The 21,347-nt window shown below is 56.0% G+C and overlaps 2 protein-coding genes across 2 annotated transcripts in view; both read right to left on the reverse strand.

Moving 5' to 3' along the window:
- The window catches only part of LOC119976111 (stonustoxin subunit alpha-like), a 784,268-nt gene that overhangs the window by 33,982 nt on the left and 728,939 nt on the right, over positions 1 to 21,347 (reverse strand). The gene's annotated exons all lie outside the window — the stretch shown is intronic.
- The window catches only part of LOC119975568 (class I histocompatibility antigen, F10 alpha chain-like), a 22,941-nt gene continuing 7,180 nt past the window's right edge, over positions 5,587 to 21,347 (reverse strand). Inside the window, exons 3-6 of the mRNA XM_038815356.1 lie at positions 13,036 to 13,311; positions 12,641 to 12,919; positions 7,671 to 7,790; positions 5,587 to 5,737 (exon numbers count right to left, since the gene is read on the reverse strand). Coding sequence (XP_038671284.1) covers positions 5,694 to 5,737; positions 7,671 to 7,790; positions 12,641 to 12,919; positions 13,036 to 13,311 — 719 coding nt within the window. The 3' untranslated portion in view covers positions 5,587 to 5,693. The remainder of the gene's footprint in view (positions 5,738 to 7,670; positions 7,791 to 12,640; positions 12,920 to 13,035; positions 13,312 to 21,347) is intronic.

Below are 21,347 nucleotides of genomic sequence, written 5' to 3' on the forward strand. Positions count from 1 at the left end.
CACAGAAAGCGAACACGCTCTTCGCCAGGCACGTAATCGCCATTCGCTCTCAACTCCCTGGTGAGTCCATCGAAGACTTCTGGTGGGCCCTAATCCCACTCATCCGGGACTGTGACTGTCAGGCCGTTATGGCCATCGAACATTCTAATCTCCTCATCCGCGATTCGTTCATAACGGGGATTGGGTCGGACCTCATCCGACAACAACTGCTGGAAGGGACCACGCTCGACCTTGCGGAGACAAAAACTTTACTACTCCATGATGGTCGCCTCCCATAATGTTCAGGCCTACCCCTCTCGCCGCGCGGCCCACCCCTCCTATCCCTCCTGGACCCCGCAAACGATCCCCCAGGCTGGGGCCCTGCCCAGCCAATATACCTGTGCCGCATGCCAATCTGCACACCCTGGCGTCCCCGCTGCTACTTTTGCGGCCAACAGAAGTACCCCTGCCAACGCTGCCCTGCCCGCGCCACAACTTTTGTGTCTTGTAACAAAAAGGGCCACTTTGCCGCAGTGTGCCAGGCCCGTGCTGTCGCCGCTATTGCCCCCTCCCCCCGCCAAATGCACAATGGGCACCGCCATCTTCACCTCCCGGGGCCACGTGCGGCCAGTGGGTGCCTTCATCTTCACCTCCCGGGGCCACGTGCGGCCAGTGGGTGCCTCCATCTTCACCTCCCGGGGCCACGTGCGGCCAGTGGGTGCCTTCACCTTCACCTCCCGGGGCCACGTGTGGCCAGTGGGTGCCTCCATCTTCACCTCCCGGGGCCACGTGCGGCCAGTGGGTGCCTTCATCTTCACCTCTCGGGGCCACGTGCGGCCAGTGCGTGCCTCCATCTTCACCTCCCGGGGCCACGTGCGGCCAGTGGGTGCCTCCATCTTCACCTCCCGGGGCCACGTGCGGCCAGTGGACGCCAGTCATCCCCTTCCCCTCAGTCCACATGTGGCCCATGGGCGCTGCCATTTTCTTCCCCGCAGGACCTCCAGACGCCGCCATCTTGTCTTCTCCATGGGGTAGGAACGCCAACGACATCCCACAACCTGGGCCCCCAATGCTCTCCGTCTGAAACCTCTGACGATCACCCGCAGCTCGCCTCGATGACGCTGGACCAGTCTTGTCCACACAACTCGGCCACTGCTTCGACAACGGTGAAAATCAACGGCCACGTGACCTCTTGGCTGCTGAACTCCTGGAGCATCGAAAGCTTCATACACCTGGATACGGGAAGGCGCTGCTCCCTCGCGGTCCACCCCGCCAATCAATGGACCTCCCTGGCCTCCGGATTCCACTCTGTCCCGATCCGAGGGTTCTGCAGGGTCACTCTCACTGTCCAGGGCGTAGAATTCAGCGGTTTCCGTCTCTACGTCCTCCCTAACCTCTGCGCTGCACTATTGCTGGGCCTGGATTTTCAGTGCGATCTCCAGAGCCTCCCTCAAATTCGGCGGGCCCCTACCTCCACTCACCATTTGCGGCCTCGCAACCCTCAAGGTTGAGCCCCCTCCCTCTTTGCCAATCTAACTTCCGATTGCAAATCCATTGCCATCAGGAGCAGACGGTGCAGTGCCCAGGACAAGGCCTTCATCAGGTGCGAGGTCCAGAAGCTGCTTCGGGAGGGTATCATTGAGGCCAGCAACAGCCCCTGGAGAGCCCAAGTGGTTGTAGTTAAAACTGGGGAGAAACACAGAACGGTCCTGGACTACAGCCAGACCATCAATCAATACACGCAGCTCGACACGTATCCCCTCCCACGCATATCTGATATGGTCGATCAGATTGTGCACTACCGAGTCTTCTCAACTGTAGACCTAAAATCCGCCTACCACCAGCTCCCCATCCGTACATCGGACAGCCCATACACTGCCTTCGAGGCAGACAGTCGGCTCTATCACTTTCTTAGGGTTCCCTTCGGCGTCACTAACGGGGTCTCGGTCTGCCAAAGGGAGATGGACCGAATGGTCAACCGGTACGGTTTGCGGGCTATGTTTCCGTATTTAGATAATGTCACCATCTGCGGCCATGACCAGCAGGACCACAATGCCAACCTCGCTAAATTCCTCTGCACCGCCACTCTTCTCAACCTTACGTATAATAAAGAGAAGTGTGTGTTCAGCACGACCCACTTAGCCATCCTCAGCTATGTAGTCCAGAATGGACTTCTCGGGCCCGATTGCGACTGCATGCGCCCCCTCATGGAGCTTCCCCTCCCCCACTGCCCCAAGGCCCTCAAACGCTGCCTGGGGTTATTTTCGTACTACGCCCAGTGGGTCCCAAACTATGCGGACAAGGCCCACCCACTCATACAGTCCACCCAATTCCCCCTCACGGCCGAGGCACAACAGGCCTTCGCCCGTATCAGATCAGACATACCCAAGGCCGGGATGCACACAGTAGACGAGAAACTGCCCTTCCAAGTAGAAAGCGACGCATCAGATGTCGCCCTTGCCGCCACTCTAAATCAGGCAGGCAGACCCGTGGCATTCTTTTCCCGCACCCTTCATGCCTCCGAAATTCGGCACTCATCCGTCGAAAAAGAGGCCCAAGCCATCATTGAAGCGGTGCGCCATTGGAGGCATTACCTGGCCAGCAGGAGATTCACTCTCCTCACTGACCAACGGTCGGTAGCCTTCATGTTCAATAACACACAGCGGGGCAAGATCAAAAATGATAAAATCTTGCGGTGGAGAATCGAGCTCTCCACCTATAATTACAAGATTTTGTATCGCCCCGGCAAGCTCAACGAGCCCCCAGACGCCCTCTCCCGAGGTACATGTGCCAGCGCACAAGTAGCCCAACTCCAGGCCTTTGTCACCCGGGGGTCACACAACTGTACCACCTCATCAAAGCCCGCAACCTGCCCTACTCCGTCGAGAAAGTACGAGAAAGTCACCAGGGACTGCCAGGTCTGTGCGGAGTGCAAGCCGCAGTTCTACCAGCCGGACCGTGCGCGCCTGGTGAAGGCCTCCCGCTCCTTTGAACGCCTTAGTGTAGATTTTAAAGGGCCCCTCCCCCCCACCAACCGCAACACGTACATTCTCAGTGTGGTCGATGAGTACTCCTGATTCTCCTTCGCCATCCCATGCCCCGACATGACGTCTGCCACCGTCATCAAGGCCCTCAACACAATCTTCGCTCTGTTCGGTTTCCCCGCCTACATCCACAGCGACAGGGGACCCTCATTCATGAGCGATGAGCTGCGTCATTTCCAGCTCAGCAGGGGTATCGCCTCCAGCAGGACGACCAGCTATAACCCCCGGGGACACGGGCAGGTAGAGAGGGAGAACGGGATGGTCTGGAGGGCCATCCAGCTGACCCTACGGTCCAGAAACCTCCCAGCCTCTCGCTGGCAGGAGGGCCTCCCTGATGCACTACACTCCATCCGGTCACTACTGTGCACCGCCACTAACAACACACCCCATGAACGTTTTTTTACCTTCCCCAGGAAGTCCACATCCGGGGTGTCGCTCCCGACTTGGCTCGCAGCTCCAGGACCGGTCCTGCTCCATAGGCACGTCCGGCTCCACAAGGCGGACCCTTGGTGGACAGGGTACACTTGCTTCACGCCAACCCCCAGTATGCCTACGTGGAGTTCCCTGATGGCTGCCAAGATACTGTCTCCCTCTGGGACCTGTCACCGTCAGATTCCAACCAAACACACTTCCCCACCCAGGCGCCATCCTCCCCTCCCCCGGCACTACCAAATTAACCCCATCAGCCTATTCCTCCTTCCCCTGCCCACGCAAGAGGAAGAAGATGATTTTGGCATGCTCCCGGAGTCATCTGACAGCAGGCCAGCACCAGCACTGCCAGCACCAACGTCGGTGACACCAGCACCACCAGCACCGACATCGCCGCCACCGTTACATCTCCCCCAGCGAACCGTCAAAGCACCGGATCGACTGAATCTCTAACGGGCACCGGACCATCAAAATGGACATTTTCTTTTCTCCCCCACTTCTTTTCCAAGACACTGTACATAGTTCTCAACACTGTATATAGTTCCACACCACCCCCGCCGGACTCATTTTTAACAGGGGGTGAATGTGGTGAATCACTGTGTGCTTCTGTATTAGGGCATGTAAGGTAGGACCTGCACTACAGGTTCGCCGGTAGCCCCTGCCGGCTGGCTCCGCCCGGTAGGAGGAGTATAAATATGCGTGTCCTCCATTGATCTGCCATTTTGCCAGCTGCAGCAGGAGACCACGCATCTGACTGCAATAAAGCCACAGTTGTACCCAATCTTAGTCTTTGTGCAATTGATTGTGCATCAACGAGAAAGTTAGACAAAGGAGAACCAGTGAATGTGATCAATTTAAATTTCGAGAAGCCATTTGACAAGGATCCACAAATGGGACCTCTCCAGCCTGGTGGAGGAGGTGAAAAGGACCTGCAAAGATGGGACTCGCTTCCTCTTTCGCTGGACAGAACGGCACAAAGGGTCAAAATAAATGTGCTGCCTGGGTTCCTCTTCATTCCCAAATCTTTCCTCACCAGGGCCAACAAACTAATCACGGGCTTCGTCTGGCAGGGGGCGGGGGGGCAGGGCGTGGGAAAGAGTTCCTCATGGAAGTAAGTCTATTTTGCAAAGATGGCAGCAAGTGGGAGGACAGGCCCTACCAAACTTTCTATTCTACCGCTGGGCGGTCCAATGCAGTGGGTGAGGTGCGACTCAGCGAGGCAGTGGAGGGTCAGGGTGGGAGGGCAGGCGACATCCCCACGCTGCCCCTTCAGCGTTTTAATGTGGGGAGTGTCCCGAGTCTGTACCTCTAACGGATGCAGCTTCTGCTCAGCAGCTCCTCAATGAGCAGTGAGCAGCTGCTGGGCATGTCTCTGCCACTAGAGGGGGCAGGATACGGATACGGGGAAGATGCAGGGGGCATTAGGGGGCAGCTCTTGCAGAGAGGACGTCTTTATCTCCCCCCCCCCCCCCTTCCCCCTTTGTGACAGAGACCCTCAGGCACAGAGAGGAGGGATTTTTAATGTTTCATTTTGAGGAAATATTGGTTTTCTCTTATTTAATGGGAATTCTATTTCTAAATTATAAATTGTCTGTGTTCTGTTTGAGGTTGTTGTTGTATTTTTGCTTCAACCAGGAGTCATTCTGAATAAATCAAAATCATTTTATTTCCATGATCCATTTTAAGATGACAACAGTTTATAAAGCAGAAAAATATCTCATTAACACAAATGTCCAAATGTTTTGGACCATTTTCCTGAGATTTCCATTGTTCAGCAATAACTATCACAAAGTTGTACAATGTCTATTTGCTGCCGTAATAAAATGTCTCTTGTTTCACTCGCCATCCACACTGTTCTTTTCTCTGATTTCCTGGGGGGAGGGAGTGGGATTTTCTCAATCTCAATGTCCAAATCTACCAGCCCCCAGCTGCTCTGCAGCCTGCCTGACAGCTGCAGTCGGTGTTTCCTCAGCTTCTCCATGAGGCCTGACTCCTGGGACATCCATGTTGGCATGCTCCATTCCATCCATTTCCGGAACAATCTACAACCGGATTGTCCTCCCCACCCACTCACATGTTAAATATTCTTCAATCTTGACTCGGGTAACATTTGATCGTGAGATATATTGAATGATTTTTTAAAAAGCTAGATCATTTTAATTTAAATGTAATAACATTTGATCATTTGGTGTAAAATTTGAAATTTGAATAAATGTATTTCATTCCCAAAAATATTTCCCATCAGTCCTTAATGGGAGCAATTTTGTAGATCACACTTTGTAAATCTGCAGAAGTAAAATAAATGTCAGTTAGAATGGGGAATAATCCATTATCAGAGAGTGAGAACACAACAAGTGTGAGGGAATGGAGATTGTGTGAGAAATACTCATTCCCACACTCCCATCCATCCTTACACTTTATGGAGATCCATTAGATCTCTTCCATACCATCCATATTCAGTAGGTGAGGATGTGAGTGTGTGTGGTGGGTTTAAGACCAGAAGAACATGAGACATAAGAGCTGAATTAGGCCACTCGGCCCATCGAGTCTGCTCTGCCATTCCACCATGGCTGATGTTTTTGTCATCCCAGTTCTCCTGCCTTATCCCCATGACCCCTGATCCCCTTATTAATCAAGAACCTATCTGTCTCTGTCTTAAAGCCACTCAGTGATTTGGCCTCCACAGCCTTCTGCGGCAAAGAGTTCCACAGATTCACTACTGTCTGGCTCAAGAAATTCTTCATCATCTCAGTTCTAAAGGATCATCCCTTCAGTCTGAGGCTGTTCCTTCAGGTTCCAGTTTTTCATGTTTCCAGTGGAAACATCCTCTCCATGTCCACTCTATCCAGTCCTCACAGAAACTGTAAGTTTCAATAAGATCACCCCTCATCCTTCCAAACTCAAATGAGTACTCACCCGCTCCTCATACTCCAAGCTTTTCATCATTTTTATGAATTTCCTCTGGACCCTTTCCAAGGCCAGCACATCCTTCCTTAGATACAGGGCCTAAAACTGCTCACAATACTCCAAATGGGATGACCTGTACGCCCACACTCACTCTGTCCCCTCAGTTCTACATTCCCCTCTCTCTCTCTCTCTCTCCCCTCTCAGTGTCCTGTACTCCCAGTACTGGGGATTCCCCCACACTCACTCTGTCCCCCTCAGTTCTACATTCCCCTCTCTCTCCCCTCTCAGTGTCCTGTACTCCCAGTACTGGGGATTCCCCCCACACTCACTCTGTCCCCTCAGTTCTACATTCCCCTCTCTCTCTCTCTCTCTCCCCTCTCAGTGTCCTGTACTCCCAGTACTGGGGATACCCCCACACTCACTCTGTCCCCTCAGTTCTACATTCCCCTCTCTCTCTCTCTCCCTTCTCAGTGTCCTGTACTCTCAGTACTGGAGATTCCCCCACACTCACTCTGTCCCCTCAGTTCTACATTCCCCTCTCTCTCTCTCTCCCCTCTCACTGTCCTGTACTCCCAGTACTGGGGATTCCCCCCACACTCACTCTGTCCCCTCAGTTCTACATTCCCCTCTCTCTCTCTCCCCTCTCAGTGTCCTGTACTCCCAGTACTGGGGATTCCCCCACACTCACTCTGTGCCCTCAGTTCTACATTCCCCTCTCTCTCCCCTCTCAGTGTCCTGTACTCCCAGTACTGGGGATTCCCCCACACTCACTCTGTCCCCCTCAGTTCTACATTCCCCTCTCTCTCCCCTCTCAGTGTCCTGTACTCCCAGTACTGGGGATTCCCCCCACACTCACTCTGTCCCCTCAGTTCTACATTCCCCTCTCTCCCCTCAGTGTCCTGTACTCCCAGTACTGGGGATTCCCCCCACACTCACTCTGTCCCCCCAGTTCTACATTCCCCTCTCTCTCCCCTCTCAGTGTCCTGTACTCCCAGTACTGGGGATTCCCCCCACACTCACTCTGTCCCCCCAGTTCTACATTCCCCTCTCTCTCCCCTCTCAGTGTCCTGTACTCCCAGTACTGGGGATTCCCCCCACACTCACTCTGTCCCCCCAGTTCTACATTCCCCTCTCTCTCCCCTCTCAGTGTCCTGTGCACCCAGTACTGGGGATTCCCCCCACTCACTCTGTCCCCTCAGTTCTACATTCCCCTCTCTATCCCCTCTCAGTGTCCTGTACTCCCAGTACTGGGGATTCCCCCACACTCACTCTGTCCCCTCAGTTTTATATTCCCAGCTCTTTGATCCTCACCTCTCCGTATTCTTTTCCAGATGATTATTCCGATTATCCCGACAATAACAGCCAGTGCCATGATCACTGATCCGATTATAATTCCAAGATTGGCGTATCCCCCACTGTTTCCTGGGAATTCTGAAACACATGTGAATAATATGAGGATTGTCTCTGTTCCCGGATCCATTCCCGGTTCTGTGTTAATTGGGGACAATTTGAACTGAAGCCGCCCATTGGGAATTGATGGGATTGGTGGGAACGTTGGTTGTACACTCGCCCGATTTTACTCTCCAGTGAAGTCACTAAAGATTCCCATTGATGGGATGTCAAAGCCGTGTTTTCCCAATCCCGTGGGTTACCTTCCCGGCCAGTTCAGTTCTAATTCTCCCCAATGTCTCTGTGTCCTGTCCTTGCTCAATCTCCAGGGTAACATTGTACGGCCCAGGATGCAGCATCACAGATGGGATTCACATCAAACTTCAAAGGGATGAGGAATAAACTGACCACAGGAAACTGGGCTGAGCTGATAATGAGGAAAACAACAGATAAACAGAACAAACTCTTCAAAAGAAGCACTTGGTACAATCCAACAGCAGAACTTAGTCCTAACCGACTGCAGTGAAGCCACCATGGTCAACACAAGGAATAAGTGAGAGAATCCAACTCAAAGAAAAGATTCATAAATGTCCAGAGATTGAGTTCCAGACACTTAGACAAGAATCAGCTGATCAAAGAGAGACAGGATGGATCTGTGATGGGGGCTCATGTCTGATTAATCTCATTGAATTTGATGAAGATCTCACTGACATGGTGGATAAGGGAATGTCTATGGATCTGCTCCAGATGGACTTCCATAGGGTGAATGATTAAGGGCAGCATTCTCCGTCCCATCACACCAGTTTTTGGGTGCAGCGCACCCCTGCCAGCAGCGGGATTCTCCATCCCACCAGCCGGCCAATGGGGTTTCCCATAGTGGGCAGTCCAACGCCATCGGGAATCCCCGGGTGTGGGTGCGCTGCCGGCACAACAGAGAATCCCGCCAGCGGAGAATCCAGCCCAAGGTTTCACACAAGGATTTGTGACAATAACCAGAGTGTTTGGAAATGGAGGGAATGTTTGATAAGGGGTGAAAATTGATTGATCTGTGGGGGACAGGGACAGAAACACGTATACACCGTCACACAGACACACACTCACGCGTATATATGCACACACACATATACACAGACATACATATGCACATACACATGCACTGTCACATACAAACACACATATGCATACACAACACATACATAAACACAGACACGCACATGCAAACGGACACATACTTACACACACACATACACATGTACACACACAGTAACACACACATGGATACAGAAATCCACACATACATGCACACACACCGGCCCACACACACATGCACATATGCACAGACATATTCACACACATGCACACAGACACATGCACACACATGCACATGCGCACACACTCACAGAACCACACATACATGCATACACAGACACACACATACATACACAACGCAAATAGACACATACACACACACACACAGGCCCACACACATGGACACACACTCACAAATGCGCATACACATGGACACACGCTCACAGACACACACACATACACTCACACACAAACACCACTCTCACACAAACACAAGCACACACAGGCATAAACTCAGACACACACATCATACACAGTCTGAGCCACACACAAACATGCCTGCATTCACACAAACACACACACCATATTGTATACAAAGACACACACATGCACACAGGCACACAAACACGAATGAACACAGTTTCACAAACACGCACAAACACACCATTATGACACCCTGGGTAGTACGCGGTCAATTCCAGCCCTACCCGTCCTGGAGTTGCCGCACGTGAATTAACACTAATAATTCTTCTAAAAATAGCCAAAGTCTTTGGCCTTGGCTGCCCAGTCATGTAAATTTAAACAGAATTAGTGTTCATGAAAAACAAAACAAAAAGATGACTTACGCAGTAAATAAAGCTGCTCGATGAGAAATTATACCTGACTCCCCATTTAACTGTCCCATCCTCTCGCCACATCCATAAGACAGACAAACACAGAGAGGTGGAAAGGGGTAAAACTAATAAGGATGCAGGTCAAAAGATAAGAGTCCTTGCTTCAGATGATGATTTATTTAGTGCACTGTCTTCACAGTATGAGTGTGGATTATAGTCTCTAACGTACAGCTTGTAAGGATCTTCCTTGCATTCAGCAATATCTGACTCACAGCTTTTACAGGAGACACCCCTGGCATCACATCAGCCTGTTCTGCAGAGAGAGTTATCAGGGCCGGGATTCTGTGCATCAGCCTGTTCTGCAGAGAGAGTTATCAGGGCCGGGATTCTGTGCATCAGCCTGTTCTGCAGAGAGAATTATCAGGGCCCGGATTCTGCTTGCATCAGCCTGTTCTGCAGAGAGAGTTATCGGGTTCTGGACTCTGCTTGCATCAGCCTGTTCTGCAGAGAGATTAATCAGGTTCTGGATTCTGCTTGCATCAGCCTGTTCTGTAGAAACAGTTATCAGGGCCGGGATTCTGCTTGAATCAGGTTGTTCTGCAGAAAGGGTTATCAGGTTCTGGATTCTGCATGCATCAGCCTGTTCTGCAGAGAGAGTTATCAGGGCCGGGATTCTGCTTGCATCAGCCTGTTCTGTAGAAACAGTTATCAGGGCCGGGAGTCTGCTTGAATCAGGTTGTTCTGCAGAAAGGGTTATCAGGTTCTGGATTCTGCATGCATCAGCCTGTTCTGCAGAGAGAGTTATCAGGGCCGGGATTCTGCTTGCATCAGCCTGTTCTGCAGAGAGAGTTATCAGGTTCTGGATTCTGCTTGCATCAGCCTGTTCTGCAGAGAGAGTTATCAGGTTCTGGATTCTGCTTGCATCAGCCTGTTCTACAGAGAGAGTTATCAGGGCCGGGATTCTGCTTGCATCAGCCTGTTCTGCAGAGAGATTAATCAGGTTCTGGATTCTGCATGCATCAGCCTGTTCTGCAGAGAGAGTTATCAGGGCCGGGAGTCTGCTTGAATCAGGTTGTTCTGCAGAAAGGGTTATCAGGTTCTAGATTCTGCTTGCATCAGCCTGTTCTGCAGAGAGTGTAATCAGGTTCTGGATTCTGCTTGAATCAGGTTGTTCTGTAGAAACAGTTATCAGGGCCGGGATTCTGCTTGCATCAAACTGTTCTGCAGAGAGAGTTATCAGGTTCTGGATTCTGCTTGCATCAGCCTGTTCTGCAGAGAGAGTTATCAGGGCCGGGATTCTGCTTGCATCAGCCTGTTCTGCAGAGAGAGTTATCAGGTTCTGGATTCTGCATGCATCAGCCTGTTCTGCAGAGAGAGTTATCAGGTTCTGGATTCTGCTTGCATCAGCCTGTTCTGCAGAGAGAGTTATCAGGGCCGGGATTCTGTGCATCAGCCTGTTCTGCAGAGAGAATTATCAGGGCCGGGATTCTCCCCTACCCGGCAGGGCGGGGGGTCCCGGCATACCGGAGTGGCGAGAACTACTCCGGCGTTGGGCCTCCCGAAAGGTGCGGAATTCTACGCACCTTTAGGGGCTAGGCCCGCGCTGGAGTGCTTGGCGCCCCGCCGACTGATGCGAACGGCCTTTGGCGCCCCGCCGACTGGCGCCAGGGCTGGCCGAAAGGATTCTGCTCGCATCAGCCTGTTCCGCAGAAAGAGTTGGTTCCCACAGTGGCCTTTTGATGAGAATTAGCCGGTTATTATAGGAGAAAGCAGAATGGGAAAAAGAAAGGGTTGCTTTCTCTGCTGACAAAGTGAAACTATTGGGGCAGCACGGTAGCATGGTGGTTAGCATAAATGCTTCACAGCTCTAGGGTCCCAGGTTCAGTTCCCGACTGGGTCACTGTCTGTGCGGAGTCTGCACGTCCTCCCCGTGTGTGCGTGGGTTTCCTCCGGGTGCTCCGGTTTCCTCCCACAGTCCAAAGACGTGCGGATTAGGTGGATTGGCCATGCTAAATTGCCCGTAGTGTCCTAAAAAGTAAGGTTAAGGGGGGGATTGTTGGGTTACGGGTATAGGGTGGATGCGTGGGTTTGAGTGGGGTGATCATTGCTCGGCACAACATCGAGGGCCGAAGGGCCTGTTCTGTGCTGTACTGTTCTATGTTCTATGTTCTATGGGAAGCATGGTAGCACAGTGGTTAGCACAGTCGCTTCACAGCTCCAGGGTCCCAGGTTTGGTTCCCGGCTGGGTCACTATCTGTGCGGAGTCTGCACGTTCTCCCCATGTCTGCGTGTGTTTCCTCCGGGTGCTCCGGTTTCCTCACGCAGTCCAAAGACATGCAGTTTAGGTGGATTGGCCATGCTAAATTGCCCTTAGTGTCCAAAAGGTGGGGGTTACTGGATTATGGGGAGAGGGTGGAGGTGTGGACTTGGTAGGGTGCTCTTTCTAAGGGCTAGTGCAGACTCAATGGGCCGAATGGCCTCCTTCTGCACTGTAAATGCTATGATTCTATGAAAGCTCTTTAGGTCTCTGAAACATTTCAGTGGGAACAGACCCAATCACCACCTGTTACCAGACAGAACACCGTGTTTTAGGCCAATTCATTGACCACCAGCCAAATCAGTCAAAACGAGGCATCACTGATCCCACCAGCCACTGAAATCTTCTGCTTTCATTAAAGGCACAGGCCACTGCTTTCTTCTGCTTGAATTAACAATAAAGGCTGCCTTTACTGACAAACGTCCATCAATCATCCATGGATCAAAAATCTGACAGCAAATAAAAGAAACGGGAAATAAGGGAATAAACAGGGAGCAAACAGGAGGGACTGTTAAAAAATACATACACAGACTCATGTACACACAAATACACACAGACTGAAACACATGCACACACAGACACACATAAGACTCACATACATACAAATACACATGTGCAGACATGCAAACATACCACATAGTGCAATTCCTTACCCCACTGATGGAGCTTGGGCTCTGCCAGGCTGCTGTGTTCAATTTGACAGGAGTATTGATCCTCATCCCCAGCATTTATTTCAATCTCTTTCTGGATCTGATGGCTCCCATCGTGGTTCGGTCGAAGCCCCGAGGATTGTGTCTCAGACATTACCTCTCCATTCCTTAGCCAGGTCACCTCGATGTCTACAGGATAAAAGCCAGTAACCAGGCAGGAGAGAGTGAGCGGCTTGTACTGACTATTGGCCTCACTTCTGGAGATGAAGACTTCAGGCTGAACTGTAATGGGAAAGGGTGAAAACACAAACAATAGACAGACACTGAATGGAATGGGAGAACGGTTTGATAGATCAGTGAAGTTAGATCAGAACATGGATCAAAACTCAAATCAATACCTTTCCGTCCAAAATATTCCTTTCCAGCTTCTAAATATCTGTTCAAATGTTGAACAAATACTCCTTGAAGATATGTTTCCCAGTAGCTGTTCCAGGATTGATCCGAATCCCATTTTTCTTTCGTCTTCAATGCAATGGGATTGGTTGCGACCCATCTCATTCTGTCCGGCTCTAAACTAATATAATCCTTTCCATCAAATCCAAACCTCATCGATATCTTACAGGAGCCGTCTTCACTGACCTCGACAGACCGAATCCATTGAAAAATGTGAATTCCTGTCAGAGACAACAGAATCGATAATCATTCTTATGGGAAATTGAAGCAGAAATGGGGAGATTCAGTCATCAAAGTCAGTGCTGGGGGACTGAGTGCAGTGTCCCAGGGGTCAGTGCTGGGAGACTGAGTGCAGTGTCCCAGGGGTCAGTGCTGGGGGACTGAGTGCAGTTTCTCAGTGGTCAGTGCTGGGGGACTGAGTGCAGTGTCCCAGGGGTCAGTGCTGGGGGACTGAGTGCAGTGTCCCAGGGGTCAGTGCTGGGGGACTGAGTGCAGTGTCCAAGGGGTCAGTGCTGGGGGACTGAGTGCAGTGTCCCAGGGGTCAGTGCTGGGGGACTGAGTGCAGTGTCCCAGGGGTCAGTGCTGGGGGACTGAGCGCAGTGTCCCAGGGGTCAGTGCTGGGGGATGGACTGTGTGCAGTGTCCCAGGGGTCAGTGCTGGGGGACTGAGTGCAGTGCCCCAGGGATCAGTGCTGGGGGACTGAGTGCAGTGTCCCAGGGGTCAGTGCTGGGGGACTGAGTGCAGTGTCCCACGGGTCAGTGCTGGGAGATGGACTGAGTGCAGTGTCCCAGAGGTCAGTGCTGGGGGACTGAGTGCAGTGTCCCAGGGGTCAGTGCTGGGGGACTGAGTGCAGTGTCCCAGGGGTCAGTGCTGGGGGACTGAATGCAGTGTCGCAGGGGTCAGTGCCGGGGGACTAAGTGCAGTGTCCCAGGGGTCAGTGCTGGGGGACTGAGTGCAGTGTCCCAGGGGTCAGTGCTGGGAGACAGAGTGCAGTGTCCCAGAGGTCAGTGCTGGGGGACTGAGTGCAGTGTCCCAGGGGTCAGTGCTGGGGGACTGAGTGCAGTGTCCCAGGGATCAGTGCTGTGGGACTGAGTGAAGTGTCCCAGGGGTCAGTGCTGGGGGACTGAGTGCAGTGTCCCAGGGGTCAGTGCTGGGGGACTGAGTGCAGTGTCCCAGGGATCAGTGCTGGGGGGCTGAGTGCAGTGTCCCAGGGGTCAGTGCTGGGAGATGGACTGAGTGCAGTGTCGCAGGGGCCAGTGCTGGGGGACTGAGTGCAGTGTCCCAGGGGTCAGTGCTGGGGGATGGGCTGAGTGCAGTGTCCCAGGGGTCAGTGCTGGGGGACTGAGTGCAGTGTCCCAGGGGTCAGTGCTGGGGGACTGAGTGCAGTGTCCCAGGGGTCAGTGCTGGGAGACTGAGTGCGGTGTCCCAGGGGTCAGTGCTGGGGGACTGAGTGCAGTGTCCAAGGGGTCAGTGCTGGGGGACTGAGTGCAGTGTCCCAGGGGTCAGTGCTGGGAGACTGAGTGCAATGTCCCAGGGGTCAGTGCTGGGGGACTGAGTGCGGTGTCCCAGGGGTCAGTGCAGGGGGACTGAGTGCAGTGTCCCAGGGATCAGTGCTGGGGGACTGAGTGCAGTGTCCCAGGGATCAGTGCTGGGAGACTGTGCAGTGTCCCAGGGATCAGTGCTGGGGGACTGTGCAGTGTCCCAGGGATCAGTGCTGGGGGGCTGAGTGCAGTGTCCCAGGGGTCAGTGCTGGGGGACTGAGTGCAGTGTCCCAGGGGTCAGTGCAGGGGGACTGAGTGCAGTGTCCCAGGGGTCAGTGCTGGGGGATGGGCTGAGTGCAGTGTCCCAGGGGTCAGAACTGGGAGATGGACTGAGTGCAGTGTCCCAGGGGTCAGTGCTGGGGGACTGAGTGCAGTGTCCCAGGTATCAGTGCAGGGGGACTGAGTGCAGTGTCCCAGGGATCAGTGCTGGGGGATGGACTGAGTGCAGTGTCCCAGGGGTCAGTGCTGGGGACTGAGTGCAGTGTCCCAGGGGTCAGTGCTGGGGGACTGAGTGAAGTGTTGCAGGGGTCAGTGCTGGAGGACTGAGTGCAGTGTCCCAGGGGTCAGTGCTGGGGGACTGAGTGCAGTGTCCCAGGGGTCAGTGCTGGGGGACTGAGTGCAGTGTACCAGGGGTCAGTGCTGGGGGACTGAGTGCAGTGTCCCAGGGGTCAGTGCTGGGGGACTGAGTGCAGTGTCCCAGGGGTCAGTGCTGGGGGACTGAGTGCAGTGTCCCAGGGGTCAGTGCTGGGAGATGGGCTGAGTGCAGTGTCCCAGGGGTCAGTGCTGGGGGACTGAGTGCAGTGTCCCAGGGGTCAGTGCAGGGGGACTGAGTGCAGTGTCCCAGGGGTCAGTGCTGGGGGATGGGCTGAGTGCAGTGTCCCAGGGGTCAGTACTGGGAGATGGACTGACTGCAGTGTCCCAGGGATCAGTGCTGGGAGACTGAGTACAGTGCCCAGGGGTCAGTGCTGGGGGATGGGCTGAGTGCAGTGTCCCAGGGGTCAGAACTGGGAGATGGACTGAGTGCAGTGTCCCAGGGATCAGTGCTGGGAGACTGAGAACAGTGCCCAGGGGTCAGTGCTGGGGGACTGAGTGCAGTGTCCCAGGGGTCAGTGCTGGGGGACTGAGTGCAGTGTCCCAGGGGTCAGTGCTGGGAGATGGACTGAGTGTAGTGTCCCAGGGGTCAGTGCTGGGGGACTGAATGCAGTGTCGCAGGGGTCAGTGCTGGGGAGACTGAGTGCAGTGTCCCAGGGGTCAGTGCTGGGAGACAGAGTGCAGTGTCCCAGGGATCAGTGCTGGGGGACTGAGTGCAGTGTCCCAGTGGTCAGTGCTGGGGGCTGAGTGCAGTATCCCATGGGTCAGTGCTGGGGGACTGAGTGCAGTGTCCCAGGGATCAGTGCTGGTGGACTGAGTGCCGTGTCCCAGGGGTCAGTGTTGGGGGACTGAGTGCAGTATCCCAGGGGTCAGTGCTGGGGGCTGAGTGCAGTGTCCCAGGGATCAGTGCTGGGAGATGGACTGAGTGCAGTGTCGCAGGAGCCAGTGCTGGGGGACTGAGTGCATTGTCCCAGGGGTCAGTGCTGGGAGATGGACTGAGTGCATTGTCCCAGGGGTCAGTGCTGGGAGATGGACTGAGTGCAGTGGCCAAGGGGTCAGGGCTGGGGACTGAGTGCAGTGTCCCAGGGGTCAGTGCTGGGGGACTGAGTGCAGTGTCCCAGGGGTCAGTGCTGGGGGACTGAGTGCAGTGTCCCAGGGGTCAGTGCTGGGAGACTGAGTGCAGTGTCCCAGGGGTCAGTGCTGGGGGACTGAGTGCAGTGTCCCAGGGGTCAGTGCTGGGGGACTGAGTGCAGTGTCCCAGGGGTCAGTGCTGGGGGACTGAGTGCAGTGTCCCAGGGGATCAGTGCTGGGGGACTGAGTGCAGTGTCCCAGGGGTCAGTGCTGGGGGACTGAGTGCAGTGTCCCAGGGGTCAGTGCTGGGGGACTGAGTGCAGTGTCCCAGGGATCAGTGCTGGGGGACTGAGTGCAGTGTCCCAGGGGTCAGTGCTGGGAGGACTGAGTGCAGTGTCCCAGGGGTCAGTGCTGGGGGACTGAGTGCAGTGTCCCAGGGGTCAGTGCTGGGGGGCTGAGTGCAGTGTCCCAGGGGTCAGTGCTGGGGGACTGAGTGCAGTGTCCCAGGGGTCAGTGCTGGGGGACTGAGTGCAGTGTCCCAGGGGTCAGTGCTGGGGGATGGGCTGAGTGCAGTGTCCCAGGGGTCAGTACTGGGAGATGGACTGACTGCAGTGTCCCAGGGGATCAGTACTGGGAGACTGAGTACAGTGCCCAGGGGTCAGTGCTGGGGGACTGAGTGCAGTGTCCCAGGGGTCAGTGCTGGGGGCTGAGTGCAGTGTCCCAGGGGTCAGTGCTGGGGGACTGAGTGCAGTGTCCCAGGGGTCAGTGCTGGGGGATGGCTGAGTGCAGTGTCCCAGGGGTCAGACTGGGAGATGGACTGAGTGCAGTGTCCCAGGGGTCAGTGCTGGGGGACTGAGTGCAGTGTCCCAGGGTATCAGTGCATGGGGGACTGAGTGCAGTGTCCCAGGGGTCAGTGCTGGGGGATGGACTGAGTGCAGTGTCCCAGGGGTCAGTGCTGGGGACTGAGTGCAGTGTCCCAGGGGTCAGTGCTGGGGGACTGAGTGAAGTGGTGCCAGGGGTCAGTGCTGGGAGGACTGAGTGCAGTGTCCCAGGGGTCAGTGCTGGGGGACTGAGTGCAGTGTCCCAGGGGTCAGTGCTGGGGGACTGAGTGCAGTGTCCCAGGGGTCAGTGCTGGGGGACTGAGTGCAGTGTCCCAGGGGTCAGTGCTGGGGGACTGAGTGCAGTGTCCCAGGGGTCAGTGCTGGGGGACTGAGTGCAGTGTCCCAGGGGTCAGTGCTGGGGGACTGAGTGCAGTGTCCCAGGGGTCAGTGCTGGGGGACTGAGTGCAGTGTCCCAGGGGTCAGTGCTGGGGGATGGCTGAGTGCAGTGTCCCAGGGGTCAGTGCTGGGAGAGGACTGAGTGCAGTGTCCCAGGGATCAGTGCTGGGGGACTGAGTGCAGTGTCCCAGGGGTCAGTGCTGGGGGAGGCTGAGTGCAGTGTCCCAGGGTTCAGTAGCTGGGAGATGGACTGAGTGCAGTGTCCCAGGGGTCAGTGCTGGGAGACTGAGTAGCAGTGTCCCAGGGGTCAGTGCTGGGGGACTGAGTGCAGTGTCCCAGGGGTCAGTGCTGGGGGACTGAGTGCAGTGTCCCAGGGGTCAGTGCTGGGGATGGACTGAGTGCAGTGTCCCAGGGATCAGTGCTGGGGGACTGAGTACAGTGTCCCAGGGGTCAGTGCTGGGGGACTGAGTGCAGTGTCCCAGGGGTCAGTGCTGGGAGATGGACTGAGTGTAGTGTCCCAGGGGTCAGTGCTGGGGGACTGAATGCAGTGTCGCAGGGGTCAGTGCTGGGAGACTGAGTGCAGTGTCCCAGGGGTCAGTGCTGGGAGACAGAGTGCAGTGTCCCAGGGGTCAGTGCTGGGGGACTGAGTGCAGTGTCCCAGGGGTCAGTGCTGGAGATGGACTGAGTGTAGTGTCCCAGGGGTCAGTGCTGGGGGACTGAATGCAGTGTCGCAGGGGTCAGTGCTGGGAGACTGAGTGCAGTGCCCCAGGGGTCAGTGCTGGGGGACTGAGTGCAGTGTCCCAGGTATCAGTGCTGGGGGACTGAGTGCAGTGTCCCAGTGGTCAGTGCTGGGGGACTGAGTGCAGTATCCCAGGGGTCAGTGCTGGGGGGACTGAGTGCAGTGTCCCAGGGGTCAGTGCTGGGGGACTGAGTGCCGTGTCCCAGGGGTCAGTGCTGGGGGACTGAGTGCAGTGTCCCAGGGATCAGTGCTGGGAGATGGACTGAGTGCAGTGTCGCAGGGGTCAGTGCTGGGGGACTGAGTGCAGTGTCCCAGGGGTCAGTGCTGGGAGATGGACTGAGTGCAGTGTCCCAGGGGTCAGTGCTGGGAGATGGACTGAGTGCAGTGTCCCAGGGGTCAGTGCTGGGGGACTGAGTGCAGTGTCCCAGGGGTCAGTGCTGGGGGACTGAGTGCAGTGTCCCAGGGGTCAGTGCTGGGGGACTGAGTGCAGTGTCCCATGGGGTCAGTGCTGGGAGACTGAGTGCAGTGTCCCAGGGGTCAGTGCTGGGGGACTGAGTGCGGTGTCCCAGGGGTCAGTGCAGGGGGACTGAGTGCAGTGTCCCAGGGATCAGTGCTGGGGGACTGAGTGCAGTGTCCCAGGGATCAGTGCTGGGGGACTGAGTGCAGTGTCCCAGGGGTCAGTGCTGGGGGACTGAGTGCAGTGTCCCAGGGGTCAGTGCTGGGGGACTGAGTGCAGTGTCCCAGGGATCAGTGCTGGGGGACTGAGTGCAGTGTCCCAGGGGTCAGTGCTGGAGGACTGAGTGCAGTGTCCCAGGGGTCAGTGCTGGGGGACTGAGTGCAGTGTCCCAGGGATCAGTGCTGGGGGGCTGAGTGCAGTGTCCCAGGGGTCAGTGCTGGGGGACTGAGTGCAGTGTCCCAGGGGTCAGTGCAGGGGGACTGAGTGCAGTGTCCCAGGGGTCAGTGCTGGGGGATGGGCTGAGTGCAGTGTCCCAGGGGTCAGTACTGGGAGATGGACTGACTGCAGTGTCCCAGGGATCAGTACTGGGAGACTGAGTACAGTGCCCAGGGGTCAGTGCTGGGGGACTGAGTGCAGTGTCCCAGGGGTCAGTGCTGGGGGGCTGAGTGCAGTGTCCCAGGGTCAGTGCTGGGGGACTGAGTGCAGTGTCCCAGGGGTCAGTGCTGGGGGACTGAGTGCAGTGTCCCAGGGAATCAGTGCTGGGGGATGGCCTGAGTGCAGTGTCCCAGGGGTCAGTGCTGGGGGGACTGAGTGCAGTGTCCCAGGGGTCAGTGCTGGGGGACTGAGTGCAGTATCCCAGGGGTCAGTGCTGGGGACTGAGTGCAGTGTCCCAGGGGTCAGTGCTGGGGGATGGGCAGAGTGCAGTGTTGCAGGGGTCACTGCTTGGGGACTGAGTGCAGTGTCCCAGGGGTCAGTGCTGGGGAGGGACTGAGTGCAGTGTCCCAGGGTCAGTGCTGGGGGACTGTGCAGTGTCCCAGGGGTCAGTGCTGGGGGTCTGAGTGCAGTGTCCCAGGGGTCAGTGCTGGGGGACCTGAGTGCAGTGTCCCAGGGGTCAGTGCCTGGGGACTGAGTGCAGTGTCCCAGGGATCAGTGCTGGGGGGACTGAGTGCAGTGTCCCAGGGGTCAGTGCTGGGGGACTGAGTGCAGTGTCCCAGGGGTCAGTGCTGGGAGATTGACTGAGTGCAGTGTCCCAGGGGTCAGTGCTGGGGGACTGAGTGCAGTGTCCCAGGGGTCAGTGCTGGGGGACTGAGTGCAGTGTCCCAGGGGTCAGTGCTGGGGAGACTGAGTGCAGTGTCCCAGGGGTCAGTGCTGGGGGACTGAGTGCAGTGTACCAGGGGTCAGTGCTGGGCGACTGAGTACGGTGTCCCAGGGGTCAGTGCTGGGGGACTGAGTGCAGTGTCCCAGGGGTCAGTGCTGGGAGACTGAGTGCAGTGTCCCAGGGGTCAGTGCTGGGGGACTGAGTGCAGTGTCCCAGGGGTCAGTGCTGGGGATGGACTGAGTGCAGTGTCCCAGGGGTCAGTGCTGGGGGACTGAGTGCAGTGTCCCAGGGATCAGTGCTGGGGGACTGAGTGAAGTGTCCCAGGGGTCAGTGCTGGGGGACTGAGTGCAGTGTCCCAGGGGTCAGTGCTGGGGGACTGAGTGCAGTGTACCAGGGATCAGTGCTGGGGGGCTGAGTGCAGTGTCCCAGGGGTCAGTGCTGGGAGATGGACTGAGTGCAGTGTCGCAGGGGCCAGTGCTGGGGGACTGAGTGCATTGTCCCAGGGGTCAGTGCTGGAGGATGGGCTGAGTGCAGTGTCCCAGGGGTCAGTGCTGGGGGACTGAGTGCAGTGTCCCAGGGGTCTGTGCTGGGAGACTGAGTGCGGTGTCCCAGGGGTCAGTGCTGGGGGACTGAGTGCAGTGTCCAAGGGGTCAGTGCTGGGGGACTGAGTGCAGTGTCCCAGGGGTCAGTGCTGGGAGACTGAGTGCAATGTCCCAGGGGTCAGTGCTGGGGGACTGAGTGCGGTGTCCCAGGGATCAGTGCTGGGGGACTGAGTGCAGTGTCCCAGGGATCAGTGCTGGGGGACTGAGTGCAGTGTCCCAGGGGTCAGTGCTGGGGGACTGAGTGCAGTGTCCCAGGGGTCAGTGCTGGGGGACTGAGTGCAGTGTCCCAGGGGTCAGTGCTGGGAGGGACTGAGTGCAGTGTCCCAGGGTCAGTGCTGGGGGACTGAGTGCAGTGTCCCAGGGGTCAGTGCTGGGGGACTGAGTGCAGTGTCCCAGGGGTCAGTGCTGGGGGACTGAGTGCAGTGTCCCAGGGGTCAGTGCTGGGGGACTGAGTGCAGTGTCCCAGGGGTCAGTGCTGGGGGACTGAGTGCAGTGTCCCAGGGGTCAGTGCTGGGGGACTGAGTGCAGTGTCCCAGGGGTCAGTGCTGGGGGACTGAGTGCAGTGTCCCAGGGGTCAGTGCTGGGATGGACTGAGTGCAGTGTCCCAGGGGTCAGTGCTGGGGGACTGAGTGCAGTGTCCCAGGGGTCAGTGCTGGGGGACTGAGTGCAGTGTCCCAGGGGTCAGTGCTGGGAGACTGAGTGCAGTGTCCCAGGGGTCAGT

Source organism: Scyliorhinus canicula, chromosome 13 (assembly GCF_902713615.1).
Source record: "Scyliorhinus canicula chromosome 13, sScyCan1.1, whole genome shotgun sequence".
Taxonomy (NCBI): domain Eukaryota; kingdom Metazoa; phylum Chordata; class Chondrichthyes; order Carcharhiniformes; family Scyliorhinidae; genus Scyliorhinus; species Scyliorhinus canicula.